We start from the raw sequence: 23,421 nt of genomic DNA, 5'->3' as shown, positions 1-23,421 counted from the left end.
GCGCTTGCGCGCTGCCGGGGGCTGCGGCCGCCGCCGCCGGACCCGCGCCCGCCCCCGGAGTCCCTGAAGGGGCCTGCGGTGCGGGCGCGACCGCGGGCGCTGCGCGCTCCTCCGCTCGCGGACCGGGCCCCGACGCCACGTCCACGCTGCTGCCCCTCCGGGGCTGGACGGATTACCGCTCCTCGCGCCAGCAGACGGCGGGACTGGAGAACTGAGCCCAGTTTTTTTTGTCTTTTTAACCCTTTGGAGAAGAGGCGAGGAGAAAGGGGGTGTGTGCCTAGGGAGGGCGAAGGCGCAGCGAACACCTCTTAACTCTCGCAGCTCCCTGAGCTCACGACTGCAATCAGCTGCCGCCAGCTCCAGGCGGCCGACGCCGGGAAAGCGGAGTGGAGAGCAGCGCAGCAGCCGGGGAGCGCGGCCTGGGCGGCTTCGGGGCGCCCCCGCACCCCCATCCCCCGCAACAGCCCAGGGAGAGGGCTGGGGGCGCCGGAGACACACTTTGGCGATGAAGCGCCTTCCCCCGCGGCTGGAGCGAGCTGGTGCCAGGGTCCAAGGACAAAGCAGGGAAGCGCTGGTGGCGCCGCTCCTCGGGATCTCGGGGGGGCATGCACCTGCATAGCCCGCCGGGCCTTGGCTCTCCCTGGCGCGCCTCAACTCCGCGGCTTCGCCGGCTCCGGATTTACTAGAAGCCATTTTGTCTCCCCCACCCCTCCCCTCCCCGCTGCCCTCCCTGCCCCCACCACTTCCCCCTTTGTTAATTAAAACTAAAGTCAGAATGGGAACGATGTACCCAGCTCCCGTGGAGAAAGCTTAAGGACAAGGCGCTAATTCTTTCCTGCTTTCCTTCCGAGGTAGGTACAGCGAATTGGGTGGGGATGGTTGCAACGTGGGAGAAAAAAGTCTTAGCTTTCTATGGGCTGGCCTCGGGGGTGGGCTGGTGGATGAGGGGCCCACTCTGTAGTTTGGCAGGATTTTTCTAGGCCGATCTGCTCGTCTCTAATCGCCCCCCTCCCCACCTCCTTCTCCAGATGGAAAGAGGAGCTCCTAGCTCACTTAAGCCGGGGTAAGGCTGGTTCTCTTTTCCAAGCCAAAATCCCAGGCGATGGTGAATTATGAACGTGCCACACCATGAAGCTCTTGTGGCAGGTAACTGTGCACCACACCTGGAATGCCGTCCTGCTTCCCGTCGTCTACCTCACGGCGCAAGTGTGGATTCTGTGTGCAGCCATCGCTGCTGCCGCTTCAGCCGGGCCCCAGAACTGCCCCTCCGTCTGTTCCTGCAGTAACCAGTTCAGCAAGGTGGTGTGCACCCGCCGGGGCCTTTCTGAGGTCCCTCAGGGTATTCCTTCCAACACCCGGTATCTCAACCTCATGGAAAACAACATCCAGATGATTCAGGCCGACACCTTCAGGCACCTCCACCACCTGGAGGTCCTGCAGCTGGGCAGGAACTCCATCAGGCAAATAGAGGTGGGGGCCTTCAATGGCCTCGCCAGTCTCAACACCCTGGAACTGTTTGACAACTGGCTGACTGTCATCCCCAGTGGGGCCTTTGAGTACCTGTCAAAGCTGCGGGAGCTCTGGCTTCGCAACAACCCCATTGAAAGCATCCCCTCTTACGCCTTCAACCGGGTGCCCTCCCTCATGCGTCTGGACTTGGGGGAGCTCAAGAAGCTGGAGTATATCTCCGAGGGAGCTTTTGAGGGGCTGTTCAACCTCAAGTACCTGAACTTGGGCATGTGCAACATTAAGGATATGCCCAATCTTACACCCCTAGTGGGGCTAGAGGAGCTTGAGATGTCAGGGAACCACTTTCCTGAGATCAGGCCAGGGTCCTTCCATGGCCTTAGCTCCCTCAAGAAACTGTGGGTGATGAACTCACAAGTCAGCTTGATTGAGAGGAATGCTTTTGATGGGCTGGCTTCCCTTGTGGAACTCAACTTGGCTCACAATAACCTTTCATCTTTGCCCCATGACCTCTTCACTCCCCTGAGATACCTAGTGGAGTTGCACCTACACCACAATCCTTGGAACTGTGATTGTGATATCCTGTGGCTGGCTTGGTGGCTTCGGGAGTACATTCCCACCAATTCCACCTGCTGTGGCCGCTGTCATGCTCCCATGCACATGCGAGGCCGTTACCTGGTGGAGGTGGACCAGGCGGCCTTCCAGTGCTCTGCTCCCTTCATCATGGATGCACCCCGGGACCTCAATATCTCTGAGGATCGGATGGCAGAACTTAAGTGTCGGACTCCCCCTATGTCCTCTGTGAAGTGGTTGCTGCCCAATGGAACAGTGCTCAGCCACGCCTCCCGACACCCACGGATCTCTGTCCTTAATGATGGCACCTTGAACTTTTCTCGTGTGCTGCTCATAGACACTGGAGTATACACATGCATGGTGACCAATGTGGCAGGCAACTCCAATGCCTCGGCCTACCTCAATGTGAGCTCGGCCGAGCTCAACACCCCCAACTTCAGCTTCTTCACCACAGTAACAGTGGAGACCACAGAGATCTCACCTGAGGACATAACACGAAAGTACAAGCCTGTTCCCACCACATCCACTGGTTACCAGCCGGCATATACCACCTCTACCACGGTGCTCATTCAGACCACCCGTGTGCCCAAGCAGGTGCCAGTACCCTCAACAGACACCACCGACAAGATGCAGACCAGCCTGGATGAAGTCATGAAGACCACCAAGATCATCATTGGCTGCTTTGTGGCAGTGACGCTCCTAGCTGCTGCCATGTTGATTGTCTTCTATAAACTTCGGAAGCGGCACCAGCAGCGGAGTACAGTCACAGCTGCTAGGACAGTAGAGATTATCCAGGTGGATGAAGACATCCCAGCAGCAGCATCCGCAGCAGCAGCAGCAGCTCCATCCGGTGTATCAGGTGAGGGGGCAGTAGTGTTGCCCACAATACATGACCATATTAACTACAACACCTACAAACCAGCACATGGGGCCCACTGGACAGAAAACAGCCTGGGGAACTCTCTGCACCCCACAGTCACTACCATCTCTGAACCTTATATAATCCAGACCCATGCCAAGGACAAGGTACAGGAAACGCAAATATGACTCCCCTCCCTCAAAAAACTTACAAAATGCAATAGAATGCACAAAAAAGAGCAACTTTTGTACAGAGTGGGGAGAGACTTTTTCTTGTATATGCTTATATATTAAATCTATGGGCTGGTTAAAGATTATATTAAAATTTAAAAACAAAAAAAATTAAAACACAACTATTTTCTAACTTGTAAGTTCTATTTAAAGGGGGAGGGAAGGGAATCTTGGCAATGTTGTGGGTAGGAGCCTCAAGTCAACTGGTGTAAGGTGGAAACTGCTCAGACAAAACAAGCTACAACAACCAGCACCCCTAGAGAGGCAGGGTGTGGACTGCTGGGGGTAGGAATGATAGATCACACCTGTCATTTTTTAGAAGATGCTTCACATGATCTAGGAATACAATTTCTACAGACATCTTTCTTAAGCTGAGAGCTGTCTTTACAGATCTATCTTATAAAAATAATTTAAAAAAGCATCACAAATTTGTACTCTGCCAAAATGTTGAGAGGCAATAATTTTTTTCTTTCATAGGCAAAGGGGAAGATAGATCTGTAAATATATTTTAAGTAGGAAAACCACCAAAATTCAAATGAATCCTTAAAGGGGTTGTTTCTTTGTCTACGAGCACAAGTCCTCTGGGTTTGTGCCCTAAGACTTGCATGTATCTCCCCCGACAATGCTTCAGGACAGCGTAGAAGAAAGGGAGCTGGCGTAGCTCTCAGTCGAATGCTTTCACACTGCACCAGATTCCTGCAGTTGGGCATAACCCACTCTGCAAGGCATGTGTCTATTCAGGGTTTCCCGGGAGGAGGTGGCCAGAAGGGGGTGCGGCACTGGGCAAGGAGGGAGGCAGAAAAGCAGAGGGGATGATTCACAGGAGGCCATAAATTAGCATTGTGCCGAGTCCACCTGTTGTTCCGGGTATCTGACAAATGATTGTAGACAACGATGACATTTTATGATTTTTCAAAAAAGATCTTGTTTGTTTAAAGGTGGAGAAAGAGGAGAGGCTGGGAGTGGGGGGAACTTAGGGGAGTGGAAGCTTTTCTCATGCTTGGGATTTGGTGACTATTCTAAATGCTGATTCATTAGGGATTATTACCGCTGATGCCAACTGGTTGTGGTGATGGAGTGGGGGCAGAACATGAGTAGCGAGGAAAAAAGAGAGCTAAAAAGGGCACAGGCTCAAGTTAAAGAAGCCTTTGCCAACCAGGATGTTCGGGGGGGGGGTATGAAACCCACAGTTACAACAAAAGTGACAAGGGGACTCACACAACTGAGTTCTGCATGGAGTCCTGTTGAATGGGCACCATGGAGGGAAGCTTCCCTCCCCTAGGTAGGCCTACCTCCAGGAGAGCTATAAGCAGGGGCAAGATCTGTTATTCTGGTCCATTTAATGATGTAACTTTCAGTTATTATTTTAGCTTTAAGAGGAAATAAAGGGTTCAGATTTGAAGGGGGTGGTATGGGTGGGGGGAATGCCAACAAAAGAACACTGATTGTAATGTGAGAAAAGTGTATTTTTGTATTTTAATAAATATTGTTCAATTTTTAATTCAATGTCCCCAAAGGGTTAAATTGAATAAGAAGACCCTGAACCTATACAGTCTTATAAGTATTGGCCGAGTCATTTATATTTAAATAATGGGGGTGGGGGGGAGGGAAGAGGCACGATGTGGGGAGGGAGACAATGTTAATTTTTTTTAAAGTGTGGGAAAATGCTAAAAGCTGTCAACCACCTTTCTTTAGTTTAAATAAATGCACCCCGACTCCAGTGCATCTTCCACGAGCTAAGTGTGTTAGTCCCTGGCTTTGTTGGGGATATAACCAAATTCCCCACGCCCTGGAAAAGCAGGGGAAATGGGTCAGCCTCAGCTCCTGGGACCTGGCCAGAAGTGAACTGCTACCTCAGCAGAACCTGATGGTCAGGCAGTACCAGCTCAACCCAAGGACCCTGGGAGGCTTGAATGTAAGAGGGCTGCAGTAATGTAGTTTGGCTGCAAATTCCCATAGGCAGTGTTGTTTCCCCCAGGGCTGAATCGTCAGATGTATGTTGAAGGAGGTGGGGGTCTGGCTCTGAGGTTCACAGAAAGATGACTTCCAGGGAGGCTCCATGAACAAGGACCCTCGTCAGCACATTTATACTAATGCAGAGAATGAGGACTGAGTGGGTGTGATCTATCTGGCACTAAGGAGGGAAAGAAGCAGGTAGCACTTTGCAGCAGTTGGCAAAGGAATCGTCCTAGGGATACAGATCGTTTCTGGCCATCAGTGCCTAGGCTAAGCTGGTACGCACTCCAATGCAGGCAACAACGGTTGGTTCTGTCCTCTCACTGCTCCACCTCTAATAAACAGAGGAAACTGCAGCAGAGCACAGGGTGGGACTTGGCTATGATCAGACGGGAGTTCAAGAAACGGCTCTGTCCCCTAGTGCTACAGAACACAACTTGGGCTGTGGGGAACAGCTTCCTGGGCACACACTCTGAGGCAAGTGACAACAGAGTTGCTGCCTCCGCACCACAAGGTGGGGCCCTGATTTCCTAACATCCCCTTCTTTTTGTGACAGCTGTCTGGGAAGTCAGAAATTCTGCAGTAACTGAAATGAGGTCTGAGGACAGAGGCGGAGGAAGAATCCCAAGGAGCAATGCCTTTGTTTTCCCATGAGCATATTCCAGTCTCAGAACCGGAGGGAGAACTGCTTTCTAGAAGGAAACTGAAGGGACGGGGGTGGGAGGATAAGAAGGGAGACCCCAGGCAAAAGTATCCTTGGTATGTCAGGGACAGCTCTTTCCCCAGTGGGCCTATCCTCTGGCCTGGCACTGTTCCGCAGTTAGAGGAGTCACCCTCTTTGGCTACACAGCTGGGGTAGATCCTCCCCTAAGCAGGCGCTTGGGACAGTTTTTCGGAAGAGCCTCAGAAGCACTGAAGTGGGGCTCTAAGGCTGTGTTAGTCATTCTCAAGCCTGGCTGGCCAAGCTGTAAGGCTGGTTACCTGGGAATGGAACGTGGGTTGGTAGCTCTTCAGGGGTAGTTATAGCAACACATTAGAGCAAAGACTCTGGCTAGTATGGAATTACAGAGTTTTCATTACAGAATTTTTAAGGTCATGAAAATTAGTCTAATTTAAAAAAAAATTTCTGGTCCAGGAAACTGAGCTCCACAGAAATGGAAAGACATACCCAAGGTCATACTGAATGTGGGAGAGGGGGGACTAAAGCCCGGGTCTCCTGACTCTGAAGCCAAATGTGTTTTCTCATTGAGGCTCTTATTGGCTAGCAAGAATGTGTTTCTTTCCATGCTGATATGCAGCTAAAATGGGACTTCCTACAGATATTCTGTGCTCTCTTCTTCCATAAAGAGCTGTTCTCTTTCCATCCCACCCAGCTCTGCTCCTCTGTAAGGCCTGACCACAACTGACAACAGGAGCTCCATGTGTGCATAAGCGCTGGATTCTGCACAGACAGCTTCTGGAGTCCTAGACCCAGTGGCAGACAGAAACTGCAGAATCCCACAAAGGGTGGCAGCTACAGGAGAAAGATGAAAGTAGGTATGTTGGTGTGTTTCCAGTGAGAAAGTTGCCTTCCTCCCAACCATGGACTGGGGAGCTTTGCCATGTAGATGACTGACAAGGTCTATTAGAGAAAACCTCTACAGGAGTGGTCTGCTTATATGGCTCAACATTGATAAGCCTGGGATGGAAGAACAGGACCTTAGTTCTTCGTCCTCTGCTGTACCTACCTATCTAGTTTTATCTCATTTAAAATGTTCACATCTGTTTGTTTAGTGGGGTGCGGGGACATGTGTGCCTGTCGAAGGACTATAACTCAGGCCGTTAGGCTTGGTAACGAGTGCCATCTTGCTAGCTCACTAGCCATAGTTCTTTAGATGCCACACTGTAGTTACATCTCTATAATCTACTCCACGCCTTCTCCTCACACTGTGGTGTGATAATGCTGCACCATATTATCAATGCAGGTAGGCAGGCTGGTCACTAAGGCTTACAGATACTAGTTTACTGTGGCTAGTTAACATGTATTGAGTCCAGCAACTTAACTTCCTGGGTAGAACAACGTGAAGAGTCCCTCCTGCAAGACAATTCCTATTGTTGGCAGGCAGGAGGCTCAGAATCAATTGCCTTGGGCTTCCTGCACTGGCCGGTGACTATGAACAGCAAGAGGGTTAGGTGGATGGGGCTTCTATTTCAGGAGGGTAGGGTTCAAAATTTAGGGTATACCGTTTCAATACACTAAAGCAGTAAAGGCTTAAAATTAGAGGAGAGAAAGGAGAGAGAACACTTATATATCTAAACATATGTCTGGTTTTATCTCCTCTGCTGGCACTCAGCACACCATGCCTCCGCCTAATGCAGGCACTGTTCATGCCATTTCTAAACCCTGCCTCAGCTAAACTGCAAGGCAGTTTGGCTCCTTTGGTCTCCATCCACTTAGAAAGCACCCTTTCGTTTGCAGGGGGAAGAATGGCTTAGCTACTGGGCTGTTTCCATCTTTGCTTTAAATTAAAATAAGTAAATTACATCTTGAGCAGGTTTAAGGAATTAAAAAAGTAGGTCATTATCATTGTTGCCTCCCCCCCCCCCCCAGGGCTCCCTCATACACATGAGGGGCGGTTAAGGAACACGATGTTTGCAAATAGACTCTGGAGCCAGTATCCTGGGTTGAATTCTAGCTCCATACTTCCTAGCTCTAACTTAGACAAGTATTTAGTTAATGAGTATGTACTTCACTACTTCATAGGCTGTTGTGCACATTGAAAATTGTATATCTCACACTTAGCGGGGTGGCTGACATTGTATAGGTACGTACGTACATACATACGGCAGTTATTTGATGATATAAGTATACAGTCTAAAAGACCAGTGCTCACCATCTCCCCTATCCTTCAATCTTACGTATACTCTCACTATTCCAGAGAGAAAAAACTGTTATCTAGAAGTTGGAGACAATGCCACCTACAAGCCCAGATATGCTGGAAAATATGGTTGTACTTTATTTCCCAGGAAAACTCTGCCTTGTGTTCTGTACCTAAAGTAACTCTGTAGCTGGCCCACACACTATCTTAGTCCAGAAATGGATTACAGTTTTTGTAAAGGCACTTCTGCTGATAGTGATGTTAAAGACTGGGGGCTGGAATTGGACGTTTCTACCTAGGAGGTTTTGGTCTTTAACAAGATGGCGAGCTTCCTAGTCTCTTCATCTCTCTGTGGTTCTCCACGAGGGGCGGGGGCGCAAATGAACCAATACTACCCAGGTCAGTGATAAAAATACTTCCTTACTATGAAGGCCTCACCTTACCAGGCCTGGAGGTGGGAAGGGGAAGCAGCAAGATGGAGAAGGCTCTTGGCACAGAGAGAGCTACTGGGGCTCTTATAGAAAGGGGGCTAGCACCATGATTTTAGCAAGTGAGAGAAAAATGAAGCTACATAGAAGAGACAGAGAGAGGCAAGTGTCTGCATGCAGCTAACAAGGAGAGCCAGGGAGATTTCCTTTTCTTTTTTATTTAGTAAGCCGGGATGGCAGAGGCCTGTCACTGTGACACTGCTGGCATGGGAGCGAGGAGATGGAACGGAGGGAGATCAGCTCTCCAAGCTAGAAAACAATGCATTTCGCTTTCCCAGTGAGAAGCTAGAATTAGACTTAAGGATGATCATAGGTTTTATTCACTGGTACATGCCAACTTTGCTGCCAGAACTTGGGCCAAACCACACCTACCTACAACAGTCCTGTTGCCTCTCTTGCAGGCTGTCCACTGTTGGCGAAAGCAAGCCAGTCTTCAGGTGGTACCCTGAATTGGCCTCTGGTAGCTCTCTTGGGTCTGCTATAAACCCACGTCCTCATTTTTTGTAGGTATACAGTTCACTATTTACCCTCAAAGGAAGGATCTATAGAAATTCTGCTGACTGAATTCCGTGCTTATGAATACTTGTAGTGAGTCACAGAGTAGGCCGAGACCTGTGTGGAGATGTTAGAGAAGCCGTCTTGTCAAAACAAGTCAGCACTTGAGAAAGCAGCACATCTCAGAGGCTTTGGGACCTGTATCTGGGGAGCAGTGAGTAGAGAGGCCACTATAACACCCGGTGTCAGGGCTGCTGGACCACAGTGAGACTCAGCCTTTCAAACTCACTCATTCTGTGTATCCAGTTACAGAACTAACTAATGACTAATGGTCACATAAATTATAAAACAGCAACAGAGGAGTCCTTGATGCATTTATTTCTTTAGTATCCACCAACCTTCTTATATACCCACTAATAAAGACATCCTTCAATTATTATATCAGGTTTTCTTTCATAATCTCCATTTGAGTCTACTCATCTCTATGATAGGGCCTAAGAAATTCCAAATGATCTTTCCATTTAAGAGTGACGGCTCTTTCTTACCCCTAGTGGTTTGCATGCTATCGCCTCTCTTACAGTTCCTTTAAGGTCTCAACTCTGGTTTTTCCTGTCTCTGAGCTGGTGGTATTTCAGTCATTAGTTAAGTCATTCTACCTGCTCAGTGAGTCAGCATGCAGAGGGAGAAAGGCTTCACACAGTGTTCCTTGGGCAAAGTTTGCTTTTCTGGCCTCCGGCTATTTCTTCCCAGTCTTCAAGGTCTGCATTTCTTCCTTTATCTACCCACTCATTTGGGATCATTAATATCATTCAGACAGTTGCTCCAACTCAGGGACCCCCCCCCCCATACCCCATAGGTAAACTGAATGAGTTATAGACAGTTCTCAACATAGGCAGTTTCAGCCAGAAACCAAGTGTCAGCTGTTGGTCCTAACTAGAGGAATGCTCAGTGCATCCCTCATAATAGCTCAGATAGAGAGCTGAGGTCTCAGGCACTAGCAGCCTGTTCCTGCAGCCTGGCAGCTACAGTGGCTACAAGTGATAATCTATTACCATTCCAAGAAGACTTAATTTCTGGACTTAAAGGAAGTCGGATAATACTTTATCCTATTAGTGTCTGCCTGTGTGAACTGACAATGGCTTCCTTCAGACATGACAGCACATTCTTCCAATTCATCTCTTTAAGGTCAGGGAGAGGGAAGTCTGAAGAATGAAAGGAAGGAGGAAAAGAAAAACACAAGGAAGAGACTGCCAGAGGAGCCAGGGAAAGGAAGACTACCTTTTTTTTCCTATTAAAAAAAAGGACATGGCACCCATATGAGGACTGGTTACCTCAAAGCACATCTCCATCTGGTGTGTGCACGTCAGATTGTTCTGAAGCTACAGAGAAATATGACTATAACAAGATGAAAGTGTTGTCCCGTTACAAGTTCTTCATACTTAAGTTCACTGTGTCAGCCATACAGCTTTCCCTTCTTTCAATCTCTCTTCCTCGTCCTTGGTCAAGCACATATCTGCCTGGGTAGAATCATGTCATCTTTACATCATAGGGTTTTATCAAGGCTAGCTAACCTCAAGGTGGCAATGGGCACTGTGGCAGAGTGTGGGCTTTTCTAAGGCCAGGGATAAGATCACAGTCAAGAGTGTCCTCCGAATTCAGTCAAGAATTTTATTGAACTACCCCAATTTATTTATGAAGACGATGAAACCCAACGAGATGTGATTTGCTAGTATCATGCAGACCAGACCCTGGCAGGGCCACTATAACGTTCAACTCCAGGGGGTGCCATGTGTGGAAATGGCACGGTAACTGGTGACGTCTGGAGTTTGCAATTCCGTACAGTCTCTAATAGTTATTTTGCAGGGGGAGAAGGAAGAACTTTCCCACCAGTTCTCTGACTTGTGCTGGAACCAATGGTATCTACTCAGGAGTTGAAACAGTTAAGAGTTGAGCAATAGGCAACTTCTTTCTTTTCAGCTGTTAAGTATTTCAGGGCACGTGGGTTTAGAGGCAGTAGAAAATAGATAATCAAAAGGGACCTTTGTTATAAGAGGTTTTTTCTTTCTCTCTAAATTGGTGGAGGGCACTAAGACAACACCTGCCTCTGTATAGGGAAGGCTAAATCATTTTTGCTTGTTAGCCTAGCCTTTAATGGCCGAGCTATCTCTCCAGCCCTGGAAGGCTAAATCCTATTAGAGGTTTGCCAAGATCATGAAGACCACCGGAGAAGCAGACCAGTCTGGAGTCCTGCTTCCACCTTCCTGGCTTTCCCTGGCATTGTACGGCAATGAGGTCCTTAGAGGGAATGCTCATGCTGACTTGGGGGACTTACTATGAACCATGGGGCAAATATTCCTTTCTTGGGAAACAAAGTGGCCCTAGCAACAATTTTATCACATATATTTAATCACAGTGTGCTGCCTTCAGGGTGATTTCTCCTGAAGTCTCTGTATTCTAAAATAACAGACACTTTCAGCCAAGGCTGTCTCTTGACCAAGTTAATTTAGCAGACATTTGCTGTCTTGGATGGGGTGGAGATGCTTTAAACTTCAAAGCTGAGAAGAGAGGGGAGGTGGGAAAGAGAAAGAAGAGGGCAGGGGCTTCAAGCAAATGAGTTTCCATCTATTAAGGAGTAGTAATTTCTGCTAGTTCCCCTAGAGACCGGTCCCCTTCAATAATGGCCTGACTCTAATGATTCCCACCCTTAAGCAACAGCCTGTGTTATGCTGGTGTTGAGATGAACTGTGCCAGAGAATTCCCTTTTTCTCAGAGGAGCTGCTATCATTATGGAGGAGAGATTAGCCAGCAAGGAGGATGTGTTCTCAGTACTGAGCTAGGAAGACAAGCAATAAGAATGTTCTTCTCTTGAAGGCTTGATACAGATGACTAGGACCAAAAAAAAAAAAAAAAAAAAAAAAAATGGGGATAAGCAAAAAGAATTCCCTGCGATGGTCAGCTCAGTGGGGCAGGGGAGATGGCCAGTGAAAGCCTATGGACTTCTTGACAAGCTGATGAATCTCATGGGAGAGAAGCACCAGCTGGTTGGCTAAGAGGTATAGGAAGCTTTTGGGTGTGTTCTAAATGCAGGCCTAATGCATAAAAACTGATGAGTATTAAAGTTATGAAGTGGGAATAAGGGTTTTTTTTTTTTTTTTTTTTAAGAAGGGGAATTGTTTTCAAGTTCCCAAATTAGGCATTCCCAGGGCAGACGCACAACTCCGAGGTTAGGGTTACAGCTGTCACTGAGGCTGTAGGGACAGCGAAGGTGTGTGAGCTCATCTCTATTTTAACAGATTGCAGTCTGGTGAAGCTAATGATGTGGCTCTAGCTACTGTGGAAACCACTGCCAGCCAGTCTTGACTAGGGGAGTAGGGGGTCCCCTTATTTTGCCCCATTGGCTTTCCTGTGATGGAGACGGACTGCTTCCAGAGACTGCTTTGCCAGATGTGTCAGCAGGCAGCCTGGCCAGAGAGCCTGCAGTGCAGACAGATGCCCTGGGCTGTATTCAGGATGGCAAGACCCTTTATGGTACTGCGGCTCAGCTCTGGGGCAGTGCCAGAGCGGCAGGGTAATTTTCCTCAGCCAGATCCATTCCCCCCAAACCTCTTCAAATATGTGGGCCATGGAGGGAGGCAAATTTAATTAAATTACTGTGTCATAGACTGCCCTTCCTCGGCAAGGGCTAAAAATGGGCTCATGCTGACATGCAAACCCATCCGTGTACTGAGAGCATGTGTATCTTCGTGCTGAGCTGTCAGCAGCTGGAAGGGGCTGGCAGTGCCTAGGGCTGGACAGTTACCTGGCCTTTGCTTACAGTAAGACAGAGTCAACAATCCAACCTGGGCCCCATATAGCTCCACTGACCTTTTCCTTTTCATTTAGATGACTGAGTGGCACCCTGCCCCTTTTTGCACCAATTACTTCTCCTCAGATGCCTCTCTTGTTGGCACTCGGGACTTTCCCGTAAGGCTGTGTCCTGCACTGTGCTGGGAGATACAATTCACGACTGCATAGGCAGGTTTGTTTGACTTGGCAGGAGATGGAGGGGTCTCCCGGGCGATTCTCAGATTGCTACTTCAGCAGTTCCCTACTGGCAATGGCTTGCTGGAGAGAGAACTCTTGTCAGGTGCCAGAGTAAAGCACAGAGTTCCTCTTCCCTTTCCATGTTCAAGTGGCCCTGTAGGTATAGGACCTGAGCAGCAAATAGTCAAGTGATGGTTTGGCTGGGCCTGCCAAGCCTATAAGGGCACTTCATTTCCCTCTTGGAAGTCCAGGCCTTGCTGCTTTTGTCTTTATACTCCACAAGTATACAGATGCTGTTACTGGAGCTGGATAAGGGCTTCCCTCTGCTGGTGAGAACTGGCCTGTGATGGAATCTGTGGGGAATGGCTAGGGCAGACACATGGTAGCACAGTGGCTTCCACTGTAGCCAAGACAAGAGTCAGGTGGGAACTGTTTCTCAGCTTTTCCCCCGAGAAAACAGAACTCTCAGGTTTGAAATTTTGTGGGATACAACCCTTGGAGCCTGAGGGGCAGCCCTGTAGCAGGCCATCAGAAAACCTTCCTGGGAGTCTAGTTGTATTAACGTTTCCTCTCTCATGTCCATTCTGGCATCAGGCAGGACTGTAGCATAGTGCAGGTGCCTGTGAGGACCAGCCTCTGTGGGTCCCTTTTAAGGCAGGTTTATGGAATACTTTGTGACAAGAGAGAAGAACCTACCTACCCTGAACTGGAAGTCTCTAAAATGGCAAGACAAGAATACAGCAACTTTATTGTTGTCCTGACACTGCACTGACCGTTCCAGGGCTATATTCTGAGTCATAATGAGGCTGGGGATAGATGGGTGGGTGGATGGTGTATCTGTCACATGTGTTGCTGGCTAGGTTTGGCCGTGAATCTGATGGCTCCTTTCAGGACTATGGCAAGTACTATCTATTTAGATCCTTGGAATTCACCTCAACAACCTGGATTATGTCTGTAGGTTGCTTATAGTCAGCATTTCCACATGACTAGATTTTATGGATTAAAAAGAGCCCGTAGCTTATGTTTCCTATAGTTAAGTGGTTAAGTAAGCATTGTAACAAGAAGAGAAAGTGACATCTAATTCTAGATAATGAGGTTTGAGCAGCCATAAAGAACACAGAACTGACCATACTGGTGAGACTGACTGTGTGGTTTTATAGAGGAAAGAAGGTTCCTGGGTGTTCTACTCGACAAAGAATACTTTCTCTGTACAAAATGAGACAGAAGATGCCAGACTGTAGTCCTCAGTTGCAGGTAACTGTGGCATCTCAGCAGAACAAGGTCTGTTAACCCCACTCCATGAGCATGACCTCAGCTGCGAGTACACACGGGTGCAGAACACAGGCACGTGCCTCTCCAGGCCTCTGTCTTTTTTAAGTCAGGATGTTACTGGTCATTAGCTGCTAAAATATTTTATCATTTCCAATGACTGAAACTATCCTTGCCCTACAGCAAACAGAGTAGAAACCATCTTCACCTTGAAAGTCTTCCATAGGAGGGGTTTACCTTGAGGGTTTATGCGCCTCCTCAGCAGCAGCCGGGGAATGGAAGCCTTTTCCGGCTTCAGCAGAGCTGTTCTCAGGGATGCCTGGGAGGTCTCATTCAGGCAGAGCCCGACAGACTAGGATCGCCTATGCAGTTTACAGCCCTGCTGCCCAGCAGTGTAACAGTGATGAGCAGCGCTGCGAGAAACCGCCAGAGCCTGCAGCGGCTGGAGAAGGAAGACAAAGAGAGGCACCTCTGACACTACCCTCGGTGGTTCTCTTCCAGCTCTCGCTAGTCCTTGGGAGGGAGAGTGAGTGCTGCTAAGGTTCTTTGCAAGACTAGATTAGTGCTCACACAAGCTAGAAAGCATTTCTCACACAGAATGAACTTGAGCCTGGGCCTGTCCTTGTCCCTTGGGTTCAGTTCATTTTGTCTTTAAAATCATGGAGGAAGCTTAATGTATGTACTAGAACATGAACTAGCCATGAGTTGTCTTCATCTTGGCCCAGGCTGACCTGTAGGCAAGTTTGGTTCAGCCAGCCCCCTCATCTCATAGAAAAAGGGCAAGAGAGGGGATAGGAGTGGCAGACGTCTCTGGGTACGGCTGGGGCCATCTGCACTACTGTGAATCAAGGTTGGCTCAGACAGAAGGCACGAGGGAGGAGGTGCAGCTGCTGATGGCTCAGACAGCTTGGACCTGTCCAGGCAAACAAGCCGCTCAAGTGCAAGAACAGCCAGCCAAGTAGGCAGAGCACAAATATGGACTTAAAGCTTGAAGTCTGACAAGATACCGAGAGGGTGGGAAGCTGTCTGGTATCACAGTGCCTGGCCCTGCCTGTTTCTCACTGCTGTGGCAGGTTCCTCTGCTACTGAAGGGTGGGATGTGAGGCATAGGATCTAGGGGCTGGAGGCAGACAAGCATTCCTTGAGCTAGAGTTTAAAACTGTCATTCTGGGGATTGGAGAGTCACCCGTGGATTATTCTTTCTCATCACTATCTCTGAAAGGAAAAGTAAGCTCTTGTCCATAGATATATTTATCTACGCTCTACTTTAGTGTTCAATGACGAAAAGCAGTGGGCCTTGGGTATCTGTCTCAGCATCACCTAAGGAGGGAATACAAAGGGCTCTGCTCCCTTGTGTGGAGGAGTCAACTGTAGGCTGCTTAGGGAGTGAGGCAATAGTTTGGTTCCTTTTACTGAAGACTCCTGAGGCAATGCTTCCTTCTCTTGAGGTGCAGGTTTAGGTATTTTTCTCCTGGAACCTCTCCCACCTTCACTTTCCCTTAATCCACCTTTGCTCTAGAAAAAAAAGATGCTAGCATTTAAACTTTAGGTCACATTGCAATCTCCAGGGCTGACACTAGGGACTTCATGGTTTTAAAATCATCCAAGAGACTAGAAAGCTCTTTTTTAGATTGGAAAGGCAAGGAGAAGAGTGGTAAGACTCATAGCCAAAAGAAGCATGAACTACTGCCCAGAGTTTTCCTTCTGGTTCGGTCGGAGTCACTGCTAAGAGAGCTAGCCAGGTGTAAATGGCTGTGCTAGAAAATAAGGGAGAACCTTTACAAATGTAGCACCTTTACAAATGTAGCACCTTCGGAGGCGAAGTCAAGAAAGGAATGATGGCTAGGACCCAAGAATAACAAACAGGAGAAACAGAGTCAGAAACAAGGAGAACCAAACTGCTTCTTTCTCTGAGACTGTTCCCAGTCAGCCACAGGCTCCTTTCTTGGTGAACACAGGGCGACTCCAGATTGCCCTAGGGTAGGTTCGCAGGCCCAAGTCAAAGAAGGACCAGTTTTAAGTGAGGCTTCCAGCTCAGTGCGACTGCAACCCTGGCCTTAGCCTTTTCCTGGTATCCTAGTTTGCTTTCCTGTTGCTGTGATAAACACAGGAGGAAAATGTTTATTTGTTTACACTTCCCAGTCAATGTGTGTCACAATGCCTCACTGAGGAGGCAGGGCAGGACCTGGAGGCAGGAACTGAAGTAGTGGAAGAATGCTACTTGCTAACATGCTGCTCAGCAAGTTTTCTTGTATAACCCAGGACTACCCGCCCATGGATAGCACTGCTTACAGTGGATTGTGCCTTTCTACATGGCTCTGTGATTAAGAAAATGGCTCACAGATATGTCCAAAGGCAATGTGATGTGGTAATTCCTCAACTGAGATTCCTTCTTTCCAGATGTTGACAAGAACCAATCAGCACTCCTGATTTATTTGTTTGTATGCCTTTGTAGAACCAGTTCTGTGGCCAGGGATATGCCAAGTTCAAGAGAACAATAAGGACGTGATGCATGCCCTTGAGATTATGAAGCACACCCAACGTGGCTAGGCTGGGAGGGATGACAGCAGGCGGGTATATATGGCAGGAATGTGTGCTTAGAGCAAGCCAGAAGCAGAAGAAATCTCAGCTTCCATCTGCTCAAAAAGTCCTGTGGAGAAATACAGTACAGGGTATATCATGGGTTTGTAGAGTACCCACTGCAGTGCACTTTTAGGAGAGGACAGGAGAAAATCACACAGCTTGGATTGTGAACACAGGCAATATGAGTTGATTGTTAGGGCCAAGACTGACTTTCAACCCTGCAGGGAGCCAGAGATGACCCAGTCCTTTGGCACAAGCACAGGGTGGGTAGATGACCTCAACACTTCTTAGGCAGAAATCTGCTAAAAGGACTGCCCTGGGAGTTGGCAGCCATGCTCTTAGTAAATACCCTGGTAAAACAGTATTTATTCTAGGCTGACAAGTGACCTATATCATCTGTAGTTTCACAGCCCTCTGTAGGACCCTGTAATGACACACAGATTAGCTAAATGCTCAGGTGTAAGTAACAAGGCCCCCTGAGTAAAGATTAGCCAACAGCTTGCCTCTGACTGAAAAGGTGCCTAGCCAGGGTCCTAATCAAGGCCATGGTGCAAATGTAGGCTAGAAGCTCCAGCCTGACTCCAGAACTCCATTTAATTTGGCTGTACAAGCTGCTGATGGTCTCACCTGCTAAGCAGCCAGAACAAAATAAAATAGCACTTGAGAGTTGGAACAACGTTGAGGACACAAAGGAGTGCGTGCACACACACACATAGCATGGGGGGAAGGGGAGGAGAGAGAGGGGAGACAGACACAGCTGAGAGCATACGGACTTCTGGGAATGGAAATTGGGTACAAACTTCAGCTCACACCAGTGGTATCCAAATGGCGTTGGGTAAAGTGCTTCAAGGAGAGGAGAACTATCTTCTACCATGTGTCACAGTGTAGGTGCAATCAGCGCTAACTTCCCTGGTGTGGTCAGAGAAGTTCTCAGGATGGAGCATGCAGCACTGGCAAGGTGAACCCCAAGGTACAGCGGCTCTCCATGCTCATTGTAGAGAGAAGGTGGAAGGCATGAAGCTGTCTACTTGGTTACTCCTGAATTCTAATCTTTTGTGTTCATCCCGTCACCAGATTGTGAACTGCTTATGAGCTGGAGAGATCAAGTTTCTGCTGACAGAAATCCACAGTCATGAACAAAGTCTAAGCTGATAGGCTAGGGCATGGTGGTCCAAATTCAATCTCCCAATATGCCTATAGTTCTTAACCTTAGATGTATACTGGAATTCCTTTGGGAATTAAAAAAAATCTAAAAACATTTTAATTATACAAAAACTTCTGTTAAAGGGGCTGGAGAGATGGCTCAGTGGTTAAGAGCATTGCCTGCTCTTCCAAAGGTCCTGAGTTCAATTCCCAGCAACCACATGGTGGCTTACAACCATCTGTAATGAGGTCTGGTGCCCTCTTCTGGCCTGCAGGCATACATGCAGACAGAATACTGTATACATAATAAATAATTAAAAAAAAAACTTCTGTTAAAGACTTGAAACCCTGAAAGTAGAATAGTAGGAAGTACTCCACATACCCATCATGTAGATTCAATAAAGTCTTCATTGCCCTTCTATCTCTCCCCATTTTCTCTGCTTCAGTGTTTTAAAGTATATCCTAGACATGGTGCCACTTTATGTACTTCAGTATGCATGTCTAAAAATATGCGGTCATTTCCTTACATAACCACAATGTTATTATCACACCTACCTAAATTAACAAAGTGTTCCCTTGGTATCAGCTAATGCATCTGGGAAACTTGGGAAAAATAAAAACCCCCAAACTGGTGGTTGATCAAGCTAGATTCTCTGGAGGGAGGTCCAAACAGTAGTAGCTTTCTTATGCCTCCCTGACCTGTGTGTTTCCAGAGTGAAGAATCCCTGCCGTGGGGTCGGAAGCAAGTGCTGTGAATATCCTCTATTCCTTTATCAATAAAACATGCTAACAAGAAAACCCCCAAATCAAAGCCTAAAACAAGTAAACACAAACACTAAAACCAAACTAAACCAAACACAAGGAAAGCATGACAAGTCACAGATAGAATAAAGACAAGGAAAATAAAAACATAAAACAACAAACGAACAAAAAATCCCAACCCTTGTCCCCACCGCCAAACCTCAGCAAACCACAGAATGAAATCCTGTGTAGTGCAAGGATGCTTCTGCTCAGGAGTGGAAGCCCACTCACTTGATGCATCAGATACATCAAAGGCCCAAGCAGCCTGAAAGGAGGGTGGTTCCCAGCTGCCCACGCTGCTTGCAGAGCCCTCAGCACCGACACTAGGCCAGACTGCAGTATTTCTCTTCTTTTTGCTAGCTACGTGCTCTATCTAATATTCTGACTAATGCTGTGCCCCAGCACCTGGGTCTCAGAGAGGATTAATTACATAGGCTGTGGTGAGGGGGTGCACCAAAACTTCTTGGGTGTTGGCATTGGGGTATATAAGTAGTACAGTCTTCAATTCTACTTATTTATTTCATTTAAGGAAATAACTAAACAAAACATCCTGCAAAAAGATGAGGCTGTATCACTGTAGCTAAAAATACCTCCACTGAAGGCGGCCGCTCACCAGCTCCTCAATTAGAGATGCTACAGGGCCCTTTGTGAGCTGTGCAGTGTTGGCAGCTCCACGGGGGCTCTGGGAGGCCAGGGACAATTTCTGGAGAAGTGACTTTCTACTGCTGGGTGGAGAGGGCCTAGCTAACAGCCACTAAGTCAGCATCTGAGACCTGAATACTGCAGGTAACTTCTACATCCCTCTCGCTTTGTGGACCCAAGTCAATAACGAGCCAAAATTTTATATATGATATATCTGAGGATGACCCAAAGCAATCAAGGGTTGGCTGTTCTTGATTTCCTTGAAGGTTACATGTGTACCATAACCAAAGGAGACGATGATGCCATCCAGCTTGCCGCAGGACATCTGGGTGCTGGACAGGAACTTAGAAGTGTATTTCAGGGATACGAAACCCAGGTGAAGCCTGATGGTGGTGGTGGAGTGTGGTGCTGAGGTAAGGGCAACTTTCAATTCAGGCTGACACGCGAACAGGGACACTGTGCAGAGGCACAGAGCTTTAGTCTTTCTCTGCGTTTCTTTCCTTCATTGTCAATGTGTAAAGGTCATTTAGTCCAACAGCCATGTTTACTGGGGAAGATCAAATCTCTTGGAGGTCAGAGTTGGTAAATGGGATTTCTGATTAGGAGTCTAGTGTTCCACCACACCGTAACACTCCCATCAGTGGATTCATTAACATTCAACAAGTGCTAAAAGAGCCACGGGAAAAGGTACCTGTAGCTTAGGGGCCAGAGGGACCAATGAATATGAGCGTTCCTGATGACCTGCACTCCAAATGCTCTGGGGAAGCAAAAAGTCACACACAGCAACTGAGTCACATATTCTGTTGGCAGTAACAATTCTGCAGACCTGTGGCTTTGACCCAGTTCTGTGGCCACTCCCTATTTATGTCTGGGAAAACAGGAAACACCTAGCGTAAGCATGATTAGTGCCTTTTGGGTGAAAGGGGGTCAAATACAAGGCCAAAGATGATTTTCTTGATACTGAAAGATGCTCTCAAGTAAAGGGCATGAGGAGGTGGCCAGAGACGGCTTGGTGGTTAAAAGCACTTGCTGCTTTTGCAGCGGAACAATTCCTATCACCCACACGGTGGCTCACAACTACCTATAACTCCAGTTCAAGGAGATCTGATGCCCTCTTCTGGCCTCTGCAAGCATCAGACATGCATGTAGTGTACAAGACATACATGTAGATAAAACACTCACACACATCAGATTAAAAAAAAAGAATAAGAGGAGTAAGGGATTTTTAAAAAGTATGAGTGATCTGGGGCCCTGCACTGTCCAACGTGGTAGCTACTAGTCATATTCTACTACTAAGACATAGCTACAGATTCATTTCGTGTGTGTGTGTGTGTGTGTGTGTGCGCGCGCGCGCACAAGAGTATCACATGTGTTTAGTATCTGCATGTGCCTAGTGGTCAAATACTGGACAGCACAGAATGAAGAACCTTTCCAATACAGAAAACTGTGCTAGCATCACTTGACTCTGGTTGTCTTATCTCATCTCTTGCTGGATAGCAGTTGTTTCTGAAATTCCTTTGTGCAAGAACTGAACTTAGGAAGCCAATGAGCTCCACAACCCAATAATCCTGGATCCCTGAAGAAGCTAATAACTGACCACATCAATTCATCAGGGCAGTAAGCTCCCTAGGTCCTAACCCCTCATATCCTACTGCCTGTCTACATGTTTACAGCTACTTTGACCTTTGCGTATTTTGCTCAGTTGCTATTTTACACTATTTTAATTGATGTTTAATATAGCTTAACTCTGCATGGTGTTCCAAGGCCCTCTCCAGGGGGCCGCTCACAGCAGAGTTACAATTAATAGCAATCCCCAGAAAATTATGCCCTGTATCAAAGTTGTCATTGCACCGTATAAATGCTTATTATTACTATTGAATTCTCCAGCCCTGACACCTCCTTATGTTTACTAGGTAGCAGATAAACCTCTGTTTGTGCCTTCTCTACTCTACCACACCACCAGAACTAAATATAGCCCTGTGTGTATGTTTAGCTCCATTTAGCTAGGCTTTGAAAAAGGGGGAAAAATCAGCTAATAAAATTAAATTGCTGGAAAATGTGATTTGTTCCTCCCCCACTTGAGAACCCCTTAAAAGACAAAAAAGAAGATAGAGAAGATGGCGGGGGTGGGTATAATCTCAGCACGGAGTGAGAAAGTCATCCAGACTCTGACAACGTGGCATAGCTCTCCAGAGGCCTTCTGTGAGGACAGAAGGAACAGGTCCCTAAACATATGATACCGGGGACAAGGATGGAACTATGTGTCAAACCTGAGTCAGGGACTTTAAGGACATTCTAGCTAGGCAAGTTAAACTTTCCCCAATCTCTTAAATAAAAATCCAAATAAAATAAGATGCTCCTGACCCTGCAAAAAGAAGAAGACAATAATGCCCCGATGGACAGCAGTTTAATATTCCTTAGGGTTTCCTTTGGGTGCACCTGAAGTTCACATTTTGGCCTGAACAGACAGCAACTTTTCTACAACTGTACACCAAAAAGCATGGAAAATTCCAGTTCAGTCGCATACCTGCCCTCTTCTCCCTCTGGCAAATTTTCTGATCCTGTGTGCTGTTAGTTCTGCAACTCTGGCCTAGGTGACTTCTCTGTGGACTGAGCCTCTTGTCCTTGTCTCACTGAAGTAAAGCAATCTGAAGAAAATTCCCTTGTTTACCTCTTCTGTCTGCTTCATCACACACACCCACTCCTTTGTAGACACTGCTGTCACGTTCGTATTACTTGTACTTCAGCGGGATGACTAGGGATGGTGGCTGCTGCCTCAGAGGTACTGTGGAGGAGATGGCAGTGTGGAAACTATGGGAATGTGTTCAAGTGATTTAACTTCATTCCTCAGTTGTCTCACCTGCGACAAAATGCTTGGCTTGGGCTCTATAACCTCGGGAGCCATTCTAGCTACGAAATGCTCTAACTCAGTATTATGAAGCCTATGCTCAAGTCCTTGGAGCTGAATGGGTCATACTTACTTCTATTTATAATTTTTTTTTTTGCACTCGATGCTCTATGGAAAAATGTAGATTGCTATTCTAAATTTTTCTGGCCAACAAAGAGAAAGTTCTATTTTAGTTTGTTTGACATGGAAATGTTTATAATGAGATTGAATTTCCTGTATTATATTTGCTTTGCCTTCTTCCATCTTTGTCTAAAAATGGAGTTTCTAAAAAACCAGAAATGCTTTCTGTATTCAGGGCTAGCAGGAATGAGGCTGCCTTGGCTGGAGGAAGAAGATGGTGTGAGTCTCAAGCCCCAGTGGAGCAAGACGATGTGCCATCTGCTGCACTAGTTGCTGCATCTCCAAGTCATGCCCAGTCTGTAGCCTGCTGCCTGTATTAGGAGCTGAGCCACTAGCACCTCCTACCCATGGCAAACCTCGAACCTTTGTACTGTGGCTGCCAAGATGATGCGAAAGCGGGGGGCGCTACTTTCCAATTAGGAGAAAAACATATTACATGGAAATATAGTCTTCATTTCCTTTTTTTTTCCTTCATCATCTCCAGCTATTTATAAAGCTTTGGCTTAAAAAGCAAAGCTGTTGAACAAAGCTGAGGAAGAAGAGTTCCCCTTACCACATCCATGCAGGACACTGGTTTGTTAATGATTCATGGGAAAAGAACAATCATCCTGCTGCCAGCCTCACATGTAATTAACCAACTTCACAGACAGCTGGCTGCCTTCTCCAGACCTACCACCCACAGATCACATAGTCACACTGAGGGTTCAGTGACGTCTCCCCACTGGAAGAGGAACATCCAAAATAGTGACCTCGATCCACTAGCATTCAGGAAGCATGATTGAGGTGGCAGTGCTCTTCTGGACAAGCCTGGCTGGGTGCCGGGCTAGCATGAAAGACTGCAGTCCCCTGACATCAACCAGCAGCCAGTCCTGGGACCACCATTCCACATAGATTGCCAGTAACTACATACTCAGGTAAGTGGCTAAGCAGGGCTATCCTCCAGGAAGCCCCCCAAATATTACTTCCCCACCAAAACTTAACCCAGGAAGATGTTTCTGGGAATTAG

At 47.4% G+C, this 23,421-nt stretch overlaps 2 protein-coding genes across 2 annotated transcripts in view; one reads left to right on the top strand and one right to left on the bottom strand.

The window, feature by feature from the left end:
• The window catches only part of Snd1 (staphylococcal nuclease and tudor domain containing 1), a 401,581-nt gene that overhangs the window by 55,694 nt on the left and 322,466 nt on the right, over nucleotides 1-23,421 (bottom strand). The window lies entirely within an intron of this gene.
• Lrrc4 (leucine rich repeat containing 4) lies at nucleotides 1,129-3,087 on the top strand. The gene has a single exon (XM_038320024.1). The coding sequence runs from the start codon at nucleotides 1,129-1,131 to the stop codon at nucleotides 3,085-3,087; it is 1,959 nt and encodes a 652-aa protein (XP_038175952.1).

The sequence above is a fragment of the Arvicola amphibius genome, chromosome 2 (genome assembly GCF_903992535.2).
Source record: "Arvicola amphibius chromosome 2, mArvAmp1.2, whole genome shotgun sequence".
NCBI lineage: Eukaryota > Metazoa > Chordata > Mammalia > Rodentia > Cricetidae > Arvicola > Arvicola amphibius.
Note: the sequence above shows the minus strand (reverse complement) of the source record. Positions and strands in the feature narration are given on the sequence as shown.